The 14,588-nt window shown below is 36.7% G+C and overlaps 1 protein-coding gene across 1 annotated transcript; it reads right to left on the bottom strand.

Annotated features, from left to right (window-relative positions):
* Window positions 1–9,032: 9,032 nt before the first annotated feature.
* LOC132113214 (D(1)-like dopamine receptor) lies at window positions 9,033–11,095 on the bottom strand. Its single transcript, XM_059521031.1, has one exon. The coding sequence runs from the start codon at window positions 10,501–10,503 to the stop codon at window positions 9,166–9,168; it is 1,338 nt and encodes a 445-aa protein (XP_059377014.1). The 5' UTR covers window positions 10,504–11,095; the 3' UTR covers window positions 9,033–9,165.
* Window positions 11,096–14,588: the final 3,493 nt, after the last annotated feature.

The following is a 14,588-nucleotide window of genomic DNA, read 5'->3' as shown; positions in this document are numbered from 1 at the left end:
CAATTAAAACCATACCATATCTCATCACTTGACTGATATTTCTTTGTTTTTTAACCAGCCTACTCCTTTAAATTCTTTCCCACTTCATAATAATAATAACAACAACATTACAAATGCAATGATGCAAATAATTATTTTCCTAAAATGTATTTTAGGAAAAAAATGCAGTAGAGTTTTAAATCCAGTTTTTGATTAGACAGGACACAGGACACAATTTAATTGCAGTATGATGTGACTTTCAAGCTTGGCTTTCATTATGTTTCTTGAACTTGAACTGCCAGTTTGATTTGACCACATGGTAGGTTGATTAAATGTGGAAAAGCCTTTATAATCAAACAAACTGTAGATACGGTTTTTCTGTAACACTTCCAGGCAGTGTAATAAGTTAAAATTACATGTGGAACACAATCACTTTTCTCACAGTGTGTGTTCAGATAATAACACTACTGGCCAATTGGCTAGGATTTCTCCTGTGTAGGGTGGAATTCAGACACCCCCTCAAAGTTTCAAAAATAACAGGCATTATCTTGAAAGTGTAGGAAGAAACCTAAAGTGTCTGCCAATCAGTTCAGGTGCGAGAAGTTCTGATGAAGCAGTTTCTCGAATTAGTGCAACATAGATTTCAAACTGAGCCAGTTGATTTGGTCAGTCATGATTTAGCTTCAGCTACAATTTACAAATTCACAGTCTGTGTACCATATTCAAGTGATTTTACTATGATTACAGATCAGCAGCAGGTGTGTGAGATTCATTGCATGCAACTACATGTAAGGGCTGCTCTATGTCTATTTTGCGGCACTAAACTTAGCAATAAATTAATTGAAAATAATGCATTATACAAGTCTGTTAACTCAATCTCAAAGTATGCTGTTATTAAACAAATCATGTAGCAAATTGTTCATCCACTGAACAAAGTTAAACACACAATGTCCTGATGCACAAACACTTTATATTGAGTAGATTTTACTGAAAACATTTGATTAAATGAGACTGTATTAATGTATTTACAAAACAACAATGTAAAATTGATTAAAATACTTACATGCATTTACTTTTGAGTTGGAAATACAGGCAAGAAAAGCACTCACAACACACACACAAAACATGGTTTCTGTTTTTCCTCCCTCCTTTGGCAATAGAAATGAAAGAGTTTTGGTTAAGGAAAGCAGAAAGGCAAAAATACTATTATCTACAGAGTCCTGAGAACCTCAAAAGGCATTTATTCTGCTCTTACTTCTACACAATGAAACTAGAATTGTGAAAAGATGTCCACATGAAAAGTGTACATGCAAAATGGTGGAGCAAGGTTATGGTAACCACTCAGAGTAAGCACAAAAACAGCTGATACATAGTTGACAAATTTTAAGTTATTAAAAGAGCATTTAAATGTGAACGTGAGCGAAACTGATTAAGTCTGATTGGGTGAGTTGTTTACTTTGTAATGTTTTTTTTATTTATTTATTGCCCATTTCTACCAGTTTGATGTGATTTTTTTTTCTTTGGTCATTCATAATTTTTTTTTTTGCTGAAAAAAAGAAAAAAGATGTGTAAAGATTAGGGAAAAGAAGAATATCAGCCATTCATAGGGATACGGAGACACTGCCTACATCACTTGACTTTTCACCCGGATAAGTTCTACTAACTAAAAATATTTGAGGCAACTGATTGACGCTATTTTTTAAGTTTTTGTATATATTTTAGGCAGAGCACTATTTTTTTTATAAGAACTCTTGTTGAAATCTTACCCAGATGCCTGATATCAAGGAAAACAACATAACACAGACACACAGCATAAAATTACTGTGCATGAATCAGCAAGTCATTCTTTAGAGCCAGCACCCTTGGCTTAAGTTTGCCATCATCAAGACCCAAAAGAACCTTCTGAATAAACTCAAATGTGGTGGCCATCTCTTTTGGATATGAAAGATCCAACGCCTAGATTAAGCCAAACATCACAAGGAAAGGATCAGAGAGTCTCTGCAGGTTTGTTATAACAACTTCATTCTCAAGGATGATCGAGATCTTTCTGGTTTGTACTGAAGAGCAATGTCTGGGAGTTCTTGGACAACTGTCAAAAGTGCAAATGATGAATCAACATCTGGCTCTTCTGAATCATCGTAAAATCTGGATGTAAAAAGTGTTGAAACAATTACCAAATGCTATCTTACCAGTGTGATAAAATGTTGAAATTTAATTAGAAATATGTAGTTTTGAGATTTGGCTTGGAATTGAATAACACTGCAGCTTTTATGACAACAGGTCCATGTAGGACAAACAAAATGTTTAACAATTTATTGCATTTTAAATAACGACAATATTAATTATATTCATTTTCATCTTGTGGGACAATGAAAATGCCATATCATGTCAAAACTGTGTAAATATTAATTTCCATCCTGTCAATTATTTTCTCATCCCATTTTTTAAAAAAGTGCCCACTGCACATGCTACCCATTTTAAAGCCTTGGAAATAATGTGACATCATAATAAAGACATTTAAACTGAACTAAAAGACAGATTTTCCTTTATGAGGCCTGATTCACACACCGCTGGGTGATTGCAATTTTGATGAGGCTCTTGAGAAGAGCAAACCAAAGCCTCCCGGCTATCTAAAGCCTGCTCCACAACCTTTCACTCTCCTTTTTACTCATGTCAGTAACATAACCCTACCTGGCCTGAATTGCCATCTTTATTTCAATAGTATTTTTTGAGTCTAAACTTTCACGAAGTTAGTTATAATGGTCATAATGTTATACAAATATAAAAATGTGCTTTTGTAATTGATTTATAACTTACAACATCTCTTTATTTCACAAGCATAAAAAAATAAATAAAAAATTACTTAATTTTGTGTGTGTGAGAGTGCGTGTTAGAAATTTAAATTTCCAATATAGGAGAAAGGAGCATTTTAGTGAGTAGGAATTGTTATTAATAAAAGTTCTTCTAACATTAAATACTCATATATGAAGGAATGTACCTACAAGTATGGTTTCAAAGCCATTAATCTTGTTTATCAAATTTAAATTATTTTATTCTATTCCTAAATATGATGTAACATTAATATAAATTAGGTTACCCTCCAAAAAAAATAAAATAATAGAATTCACCTGCAATTTATCCAGTATTCAAATAATATCATAACTACTAAAGTATTTCAAATATTTATTCTTGCAGTATTATATTAAATAAACAGTGTCAATGTAATATAACACCACTAATATTATTGCACTTCCATCAGTTGTTTCTCATAAAATAATTCTGTGATAGCTCTGCGTAAGATCGCACTTGCCATCTGTTCATCGCTGAACTGAGTCCAATGCAGTTTTCGATTTTACTCTCAGATTTTTATGTATTTTCTGTTTTTAATAAAACCATTTGCTACACTGAATGAGATTTCTTTCTTCAGTGTTTTAAAGGCACTTTTAAATCTGCCATTTTTAAGTAATGCAGCAGCAATATCATGCTGTTTCCTGAAGCACTCTGACCCTGTGCAGACATTCTGCACATCGCACGCCTCCAAAAAATACGGATGCATTGTTTGGCAAAATTAATTGAAAATGGGGCACCAATCAGAAATGTGTCCCAGGACTGGAATTGTTTGACAGCTAGATTTAAAAATTCCTTAAGACAATAAGACAATAAACATGGGATTTACTTTGCTCAATCAAACATAAGCTGGAAAAAGAAAAGGTGGTTTGGGGCTTTGTGTGTTTTTGTGTGTGTGTGTGTTTTTTCACATGCAATGCATTTTGAGTTAAATGAATGGCAAGGGTGTCTTTACCATATATAGGGAAAAGAGCAAGTTGGTCATTACAGCCATTGTATTCACACACGTAAGGAGGCTTTTCACACAGCCTACAACAGGTATATGGCCGTTTTGTTTCGGAATCATGATTACAATATAAATGAGGATTGTTTCAATGTTTACATCTTTTTTTCATACCCACTTGAGGAAATAATCACTCTTTTAATTCTCTTCTGGCCTTAATGATCTGCTGATAGTGGCCTCTTGCAGAGAAACTGAATGAAATGGGGCATGATATTGAATTTCAAATCAAGCTCTTCTATTTGCAGCATAAACACAGTGAGTGGTTTGACTATCTGTGCTACTCGTCTTTCATTCATGAAGTCACATTCAATATTAATAACACCACTGTGTGCTGGTCTTAATCGATTTCAAAACAGGCTGTGGGAATGTGTCAAAAACTGTTTCAGCGTGAATTCACAAGCTGCATAAATACATTATTTATATTTTATAGGTCAGTGGTATCATGTTATGTTTTAGTAACCCTGGTTTTCCCCTTTACAGCCACAAGGCTTCCTTAGAATGCAACACTTCAGCTTTTATTTTTAGTATGGATGCACAATATTATCTGAATGTTATCAGCCGTAAAGGCTTAAAATGTAAACATTTAAAATCACACAGATTTGAAAAAAAAAATACAATAAAATAAACAATGCACAAATGCCTTGCCCCTAAGACAAATATATCACATATGCTTATGGTGTGATAGCAATAAGCGAACTTTTGCCGGAATGGTGATTAGATTCACTGTTTTGGATTGCCGCATTTAATTTGAGAATACAAGTAGAGAATGATGCACGCTGTTTGCCATAAACTGTTACCAGTGCGTGCAGCAGCAAAATATACACAAATAACATTAGCATACTTGTGTTTCTGAATAAGTAAAGCAGTAATTGAAGTCATACAATCACAAGTCTGTTTTGATTCTAAGGTCAGAAATTAAATAATTTAATATATACAGATTTATTCATTAGTATGTAATACTTTTTTCAAATGGATTATAAAAACTTAAATACAAGGAGCTATACAAGGAGGAATTTTTATAGCTCTTTTTCCTTAGACCATCTATTCACGAGTTCACCCTTACATCTAATCTGAAGAAAAGTAAGCATATTTTAGCGTGCTGTCCTGGGGGAGGGGTCCGGGCCCGGAGCATAGCCCGAACCCAAATAACTCCTCCTATCCCTAATTTGGGATAAATAGATTAGAAGTGAGGAGTTGGGGTAGAGGAAGGATGCCGAAAAACTGTCGTGGGACAGGAGGTAGGAAGACTGGAGATATATATATACAGCTTGTGTGCTAGTGAAGATGATTAGCTAAACGAGATGCACCTGTGCCAAATTGGATGATTATCTGATCGTGCTCCTCCCAAACTTTGTTAATAAAACCACATTTAATGTTAAATCCACTGCATCTGTCTGAGAAAAAAACAAAAACAAACAAAAAACAGCAGAGATTGATTTAATTATAGTTATTTTAAAAGCTTTCAATGTACTTTCATTAAAAAAATAAATTAAATCATGTTTATTAGTTCAAAAAGTGTTTAACTTACCAAAATAAAAAAATGATGTGTCTATAATTTCTGCAAAGGAGAGACTTGGTGTTGTTTGAAAACAAAAGGATATCAGCATCGGCTATTGGCCAAAAAGATTAGAAAAATAATGGCATATTGGATATCGGCAAAAATCTAATATCATGCATCCCTAATTTTGATAGGTTTCCTATTCAGATATTGATGTGTGACATTCGTTTTTCACAAGAACTGACAAAAGCTTTTTGAAATGTTTTGACTTTACATAAGAATCCTTGGTGAGTGTGGTCATCATCATTCGGCAGATTTCTTCTCTGTCTTCATTTTCAGAAGAGTCTCTCATGTCTCTCAACATGAAATTGCTAGAGCAGAATAGGTCTCTTTCCTCTTTTTCCTGAATTGAAACCACATCTACATTTGTAACGAGCAGTTTGGGACTACAACTGCAAAAAGAAATCACACTGTCACTACATCTCTTTATTTTTGTTACATTAACATATTTATTTTTATGTTTTGTAAAAGAATGTGACAAGCAAATCACATTTAATGAAAGTATATTAGGATTCTGTCTCTCGTACTATTTTCTTTTTCCAGCCTGCAACCTCTACCTTCATGAGCCTGTCTATGATTCATGTGGCATTTTAACTTCTCATTATTCACCTGCCTTTTCTCCACTTATTCATTTCGTCTGCTGTTCCTGCATGTCCGAGTGGTCTGTGTATGTGAGCTTGTACACTCTAATTGGGAGCACTACTAGAGACTGCAGTGGACTTCTGCACAGGATGACAGGATCAGGAATGCAATGTAGTCTTTGTTTCATTAAGATCATAACATTTTCATAGTATCTTTCTTAGAATTGGTGTTTTCACTGCATCAAAACCAGGTGTTTGCCAGTTTTTACTGGTAACACACACACACACACACATTTACTTAGCTATGTAAATGTTAATATTCCTTATCTAGACGGTTTTGTATACAGCTCATGAATACTCTAACCTAACCCTAATAGACATTTTTCAACATTTATCATTTACACATTTTTTGTAAATGATAAATGTTTTTACAAATGAGGGCATCCCCAAAAGGAGGTTAGTTTGGTCAGATACACACACATTCATTTTCACAAACACTCCTCTCATTCTAAAACACATGGCAATTGTTATTAAAATTATATATAAATACTACTAATAATAATTAAAATTCTTGACTGGGCAATTTGTATTTTTTGGCTCATTACTGTAAATTCAAAATGTGTTATTTAGTCATTCAGTTCGTATCAAATCAACTAAATACATTTTGTTTAGAAAGTTACCGAATATGGATTCTAGAAATAGTAATTTACAATCTTTTCATGTATACGTATACATTAAACTATAAATTTGGTTTCTGAAGGAGAAAATATATTTTAAATCAAAGATATCCATATGCAGTCATTTTAAGAAGAGTCGTTAAGATATATGGTTAAAGTGCAACAAACAACAGAACAATAATTATAACGCAAAAATTGCTAAGCAATTTACTTTTTAATTTACTTGCTGCAATATGCTGGGAGCTTCTTTGACAAAGTAGCATCATTCAGTATGAAATAGTTCATTAAACAACTCTATTAGGCTGGTTTTGTAGTATATGGTTCTTCGGACATATTTTGATGAGGATTCTAAATAGTTCAAAGATTAATTTAGTGTCTGTGAAAAGCATTAGAATAAAATGTAATTGCTTTCACTACACAGCTGTGTGTTCTGGCTGGTTGGTAGGGTCATTGGTTTTTTTAGGGGTCTCTGTAGGTCAGGCCGAATTGAGGTTGCAGTGCGACTCAAAGCCTTTGTTCTGAGAAGATGAAACACTTCCTGAGCCAGGTGACACTCAGAGCAGCATCTTTTTATCAATATTTTTTTTCTGTCTTTTCAATTTGTTTTGAAGAGCTTTTGAATGCTCTCACAAGGCTGAAGAATTTCTGAGTGAAAGCAAACAGAAATGGCTTCATCTCTGGACATGTTCACTCTCTCACTCTGGCAATATATAAGCTGCTGGAAAACTGCTAAAAGTGAGGTATTACCATGAGTCTGATATCTTCCTTTAGTTCACTGTACCATGTGAGTGACCATGTGCAACCGTTTTAGTCTGTGATGAAAAAGTCAAGGAATAAAAGAAACAAAGCACAGCCTCTTCTTAGGATATTTAATTTTTTCTTAAAAATTTTAAAATGTCTATAATAAAACATGTTATTAACTGTACCGATAAGTGTCCAAAATAAATATTCATCATAGATTTTATGACTTATTGATATGCTGATGTTGCTCACTTTTTAAATTTCATTTCTGAGCTGTCTATACAGGACATTTAATGATCGTTTTTTCTCATTATTTCCTTGTTTGTCCAAAGAAGCTGTGCTGAATAGACCAGAAAAATAAAATAAAATCAGCATAATAACTCCATGCAATGATTATACCACATGATCAGTTTTACACAGCAGGATCTAAGGGTGAGATTTCAGCTGCTACCAGATTCCTGTTTGTGGTATTCTGCATTTTACCACAAGAAACCTGTGCCTATTCAACACACAATGCAATCCGGCATAAAGTAGGATACAAACAGGGAGGAGTTGAGACATAAATCATTCTACCTCTGGAAGGAATGACCTGGTTGTCCTGTTAACAATTCAGCCAGTATAATAATTATAATATCTTATTACATGACCTCAGAATATATCACCTCTAAATGTACTTCATGAAGACAAATAATTTTAGAAATTAAAAGAATTTGAAAATCCAAAGCGGTTTTATGCACTTTTATGGTCAGATTTAGTAACCTTAACCTCAATGTGTCAATTCTGAAAAGGATTGCACATCTTTTTGATATATGAATCTAAAATCTAATGATTTGTGTGTAATCTTTAACAAGAATGCATAAAGAGGATTAGACATTTGACTGAAATAATGTTTCTCCTGCGTTCTAATGCTTTAAATTAGTCTTGTATATATATGAATTAAGCATATGGACTGGAGAGAGAAGAAAAAGGAGGCAAGAAGTATCTAGCATGGATCTCAATTCAAAGGCCAGATGGCACCTCATGAGAGAAAGCCAATAGTGTGCAGAGCTGTGATCTAAGGAAAGTTGGCTACTTTTGACAGATCTAGAGTTTAGGAGATTTTCATGTAAAAGCTGTGGACAGAAAGGTGCAAAGATAATGTGCTTATGTCTGCAAGGATTATAGCTACATGATTTGCAAAAGTTGTCAGCAAATGGACATTTCTCACATTAAAACACATATACAATTAGTTATACTGAATTTCATATTTTGCTGTACATGTACAAGGCAAGTGAACAAATTAAGTTAATTATGCTTAAAATAACGGTAAAATTAGGATGCACTTTATTTTAAGAAAACCACTGAGGTCAAAAAGAGTCATGAGCCCATTTTATGCATTCGTGATGGTTTTCGAATTCCTCCAGCGTCAGTCAAACAGTGAATCAGTTCACTTTAAAAGTATTTAGTGTGCTTACTGTGACTTTCAGAAAGATCATTTGTAGGGCTATTTATGAGTGTCTGGCGCAAATCCTCGTTTTAGCTACCTTTGAAAAAAGTGTTATGGAGAAAACAGTATTTATGTTTTGCCGATGTAACTTTGAATAATACTGTAAGCGCTCGAGAGGCGTATCCACGTTTTTTTTTTTTTTTTTTTTGCCAGGCGAAATTTTCATACTTTTTGTTTACCTTTTTGATATGTAGAATTAAACCTGTTCGCCTGCTTTGTGATACCTAGTCTAATAATTATTTTTGGCTTCATTTGAGGAGGCAAAAGCCTTGGCGACCCCTAACCCCCCTGAGTCATTCACTAATGATTTGTCCTGGGATTCCCTCGCATTCAATGAGTCCCGTGGAGGTGAATGGCGTGATAGTGTCCAGGGAAATCTCCCCGTCGCACTCAAACTGTCCGATGTTGGGTAAGAGCATGTTTGTGTGATTCCGGGACATGTTCGAAGTAACCGAGGCCTTATCGAACGGGAGACTCGGCTCCTCCGGAGGATTCGGCATCTGAACGACCAGCGGTTGCGCTTCCTTCTGAAGCGTCGTGTCGTGATGATACGACACCAGCTCGTTACTGAAATTCACCGTCTCCACTGTGGTGCTGGGGAAAATTTTGTTGCAACCCAAAATCGAGGAGAACGCCTTCCTGAAGTCCGCGTTAAACGCGTAAATGACGGGATTGAGGGAGGAATTGGCCCATCCGAACCACACGAAGATGGTGAAGGTAGTGTCACTCACGCACTGGCAGAAGGGCACCATGCAATTAAGCACGAAAAACGGTAGCCAGCAGAACACAAACACCCCCATAATGATCGAGAGTGTTTTTAAAACTTTGGTCTCTTTCTTGAAAGTGGTTTTCAGCGAGCTCTCGTTGGAGCAATCGTTGGGCTGGTGGTGGTTTTGCGCGTGCTCCGCTGCCCTTTCCAAAGAGGAGATCCTGCGGATCTGTGTTTGCGCAATACGAAATATCCTCGTGTACGTGGCGATCATGATGATCACGGGGATGTAGAAACTTATCAGCGAAGACGAGATGGCATACGTCCGGTTCAGGTTGGCTTTGCAGTTGTCGCTGTAATCGGTGCCGTTGCCCGCTGCGCCATCCTCATCTTCCTCAGCCATGTGCCAGTTGAGCTGTACCGGGATAAAAGAGATGAGGATGGACAGGGTCCACGCCACTCCAATCATCATGAAAGCCACCCGGTGGGTCATCTTGCGCTCGTAGCGGAACGGGCTCGCGATGGCCCAGTAGCGGTCCACGCTGATGATGCACAGGTTGAGGATGGACGCAGTGGAGCACATGATGTCAAAGGCGATCCAGATGCCGCAAAACCGGCCGAAGAGCCAAGTGCCCGCCACCGCGGATATCGCCTCCCACGGCATCACCAGGACGGCTACGAAGAGATCCGAAACGGCCAGAGAAATTACGAAAAAGTTTGTCACTTTGGAGCGCAGGTGTCTGAATTTGACCACGGCGGCGCACACGAGCGTGTTTCCGAGCAGCGTGGAGACGATGAGGAGGAAGAGCACGAAACCCAGCAGTGCGCGCACGCTGTTCTGTCCGTCTCCATCCCCTCGCTCCTGCGCTCCGTGCACGCGGTCCTGCGTGTGGTTTGTGCCGTTTTCCATCTCTAAAGTCATATCCGTTAATATCGCATCTGAACAAGGCGTTTCATAATAGGCCAGTTACCTTGTTTTAGGATACTCTTTTTGAGTGATCGGTCCGATCTCCAGCACTGTCCCATGTTGGCGAGTTGGGAAAACTGCGTCCGTTCCCGGTGCTGAGCGCGTGGAGTGACCCAGATTCATGCGCTGGTGCGTCTCGCTCTAGAAGTTCTTGCTTTGTGATTGGTTTATGTCCATACCAACATTCTTTCCCTCCGAATGACTTGCCAATTAAACTGAAATCTTAATTTGACCAGGTCTGCAGAAATTACAGACAGAGAACCCTGTCAACAATAACATTTTACAAACGACAAGTAAACACGCATAGCACATTTTGGTAACAACTAACAGTGCAAACAGATTTTGCAACAACAACAATATATTTGTAACAATTACACATTAATAATCAAATATAATCATTTATGTTCAAGTTGCAAAGTTCTGCATGCTTTTGAATCATCCAAATGACCACAGATTACATTAAGAATTCAGTGACATTTTTAATTAAATTAATCTGTCAAGTCAGTTGTATTTGATGGTTGAAGTGATTAAGGCATGACTAACTGATTGATTGTTTGTTGTTTACCTAAACACTGCAAACAGTAAATACACATTATATATATATATATATATATATTGAAAATATTAATTATGATGTTATGAAATGTACCATTTAATGTTACCTCTATAAATCATTTTAACCTGTATCTTATAGTGCAAAATGATTTGCAGTGCGAGACTTTATAGGTCTTGCAGTTTAGTGGTTTAAAGAAGCTTAAAAGTCTGAAAAGCTGCACTATTCTGTCAACATACAGTGTTTGTGAATGGCTGCTGCATACGTGTCAAGCTGCATTTTTTCTGGTTTTGGTTTTAGGTTTCACAGTCTATTCACTGAGGAACTCCTCTTTATTCAATTGTCAAACATGTTACTAGATACCACAAATTTTTTTTTTCCCTGCAGTAGTGGTATAGTGTACTTAAAAGCTCCGTGATGGTTCAAAGTATAAGAGAGAGAGAGAGAGAGAGAGAGAGAGAGAGAGAGAGAGAGAAAGAAAGGCACAAGCAGGTTTCAATTTTTTTCAGGAGCCCAGTGAGCACATCATTTGTTTTATATGTATTTGAAGAGTGGTTAATAATTAACTTTTCTCCCAAATGTGTTCCATTTCATCACTTAGACATTGAGAGAATTGAGCTCATTAATTGTAATGCAATGACTAAGAATAATGCATCATAATGAATAAAATCTGGCCTTCATGTTATACTTAGCAAATAACACAGCAGACCTTTTATATAAATGCTGAGACATGAAAGGCCAGGTCTTGTTTGGATTTTAAATAACAACGCACCATACACTAGTGTCATATTTCATTGAGTAAATTTAGGGGAAATCCAGCAACCTAAAAAACTATTTTTTCCTTCTTTTTTTTATTTTATTTTATTATTTTTTTAAACTGTATTGCCGCCCTCTTGTGGCCATTTTGACCTTTAGCTCGATAAATAGATTTTGGTAGGTCAAAAATGTAACTAGCCCAAATGAAAAAAGACCTATATACATATACATATACATATACATATACATATACATATACATATACATATACATATACACTGAACAAAATTATAACGCAACACTTTTTTAAATGAGCTGAACTCAAAGATCTAAGACTTTTTCTGTGTACACAAAAGGCCTATTTCACTCAAATATTGTTCACAAATCTGTGTTAGTAAGCACTTCTCCTTTGCCGAGATAATCCATCCACCTCACAGGTGTGGCATATCAAGATGCTGATTAGACAGCATGATTATTGCACAGGTGTGCCTTAGGCTGGACACAATAAAAAGCCACTCTAAAATGTGCAGTTTTATCTCCAAAGGCATTTCAGAGAATTTGGCAGTACATCCAAACCACAGACCACGTGTAACCACACCACACCACACCAGCCCAGGTCCTCCACATCCAGCATCTTCACCTCCAAGATCGTCTGAGACCAGCCACCCGGACAGCTGCTGCAACAATCAGTTTGCATAACCAAAGAATTTCTGCACAAACTGTCAGAAACCATCTCAGGGAAGCTCATCTGCATGCTTGTCGTCCTCATCGGGGTCTTAACCTGACTGCAGTTTGTCATTGTAACCGACTTGAGTGGTGAAATGCTCACATTCGATGGCGTCTGGCACTTTGGAGAGCTGTTCTCTTCACGGATGAATCCCGATTTTCACTGTTCAGGGCAGATGGCAGAAAGTTTGTATGGTGTCGTGTGGGTGAGTGGTTTATGATGTCAGCATTGTGGATCAAGTGGCCCATGGTGGTGGTGGGGTTATGGTATGGGCAGGCATATGTTATGGACAACAAACATGTACATTTTATTGATGGCATTTTGAAAGCACAGAGATACTGTGACAAGATCCTGAGGCTCATTGTAGTGCCATTCATTCATCCATGACCATCACCTTGTGTTGCAGCATGATAATGCATGGCCCCATGTTGCAAGGATCTGTACACGATTCCTGGAAGCTGAAAACATCCCCCAGTTCTTGCATGGCCAGCATACTCACCGTATGTCACCCACTGAGCATGTTTGGGATGCTCTGGATCGGTGTATATGACAGCGTGTTCCAGCTCCTGCCAATATCCAGCAACTTCGCACAGCCATTGAAGAGGAGTGGACCAACATTCCACAGGCCATAATCTACAACCTGATCAACTCTATGTGAAGGAGATGTGTTGCACTGCGTGAGGCAAATGGTGGTCACACCAGATACTGACGGTTTTTTTGAACCCCCTGGACCCCCCAATACAGTAAAACTGAACATTTTAGAGTGGGCTTTTATTATGTCCAGCCTAAGGCAAACATGTGCAATAATCATGCTGTCTAATCAGCATCTTGATATGCCACACCTGTGAGGATGGATTATCTCAGCAAAGAAGAAGTGCTCACTAACACAGATTTAGACAGATTTGTGAACAATATTTGAGAAACAAAGGCCTTTTGTGTACACAGAAAAAGTCTTAGATCTTTGAGTAGAGCCCCCCCGAAAAATGGGGGCACGAACAAAAGTGTTGCATTTATAATTTTGTTCATATATATATATATATATATATATATATATATATATATATATATACATACATACAGAGAGAGCGAAAGAGAGAGAGAGAGAAGTGAAAAGGAATTTAAATGTCAAAAATATTTTGAATACACAAATATCAACAAATATGAAGGAAGGAATTTTATTTCACTATTTACAGGGTATCTGCAGGATTTAGAAAAATTAATTTAAGGCAATTTATGACCCATTTTAAGAGCTGCACAAGTAAAATGAACAATGGTGTTGGACCGTGTTTATGGTAACATGTAGTACTGAGCCATAAAATCACATGATTTACATTTCAGATACAGGTTTTCACAAAAACAAAAATTTATACAACAGCATTTCAGCCTTTAGACCATTTTTATGAAAAAAGATAAATTAAGCGTATAAATTGTCAATTTAAAACGTATAAATATGACTATAAATAATAAATATGATTAGTCTTAGTTGTTTCGATTTTTGAAGGCGTTAACTTCTATGTGTTTGCTGCGTAAAAACATGAGTTGAAATTTGCACTGATCTGACCATAAACAAACAGCAAGAAAGGCTTTTTGGAAATGCAAATTCATTCTCTGCCACGAGGTGGCGCTTTAGGAGCGATGAAATATTGCGGTTTCCGTGGTAACGGCCGTACACAAAGCAGCTCTGCAAATGGCAACGAAACGTTTCTGGGGACAGTCGGTTCCCTCCAGAGACATCTGCGTCGCGTTTTGACTTGAAACGTGCAGCGCTCATATTTATTTAATGACGTCTGGATACTGTGGTGGAACATTTTTTGGTAGCCCGATTGGAAAACACAATAGCCTCTGGACGTCGGGCTAGCGATTTTTGTTATACAAATAATAGAAGATGACAAGACGAATAATGGAAATATATATATATTTTAAAAGAGTTTATGCTTTTTATGTTGACTTAGGTAATATAAAACCAGCTTAGGTTCACAAAAATAATCAACCGTTATGTGCTGC

This window comes from Carassius carassius, chromosome 32 (genome assembly GCF_963082965.1).
Source record: "Carassius carassius chromosome 32, fCarCar2.1, whole genome shotgun sequence".
In the NCBI taxonomy this organism is placed as follows: Eukaryota; Metazoa; Chordata; class Actinopteri; order Cypriniformes; family Cyprinidae; genus Carassius; species Carassius carassius.
This window is presented reverse-complemented; position numbering and strand designations above follow the sequence as displayed.

Coding starts and splice junctions, on each gene's coding strand:
- LOC132113214 (XM_059521031.1), bottom strand. CDS start 10,503: ATGACTTTAGAGATGGAAAACGGCACAAACCACACGCAGGACCGCGTG.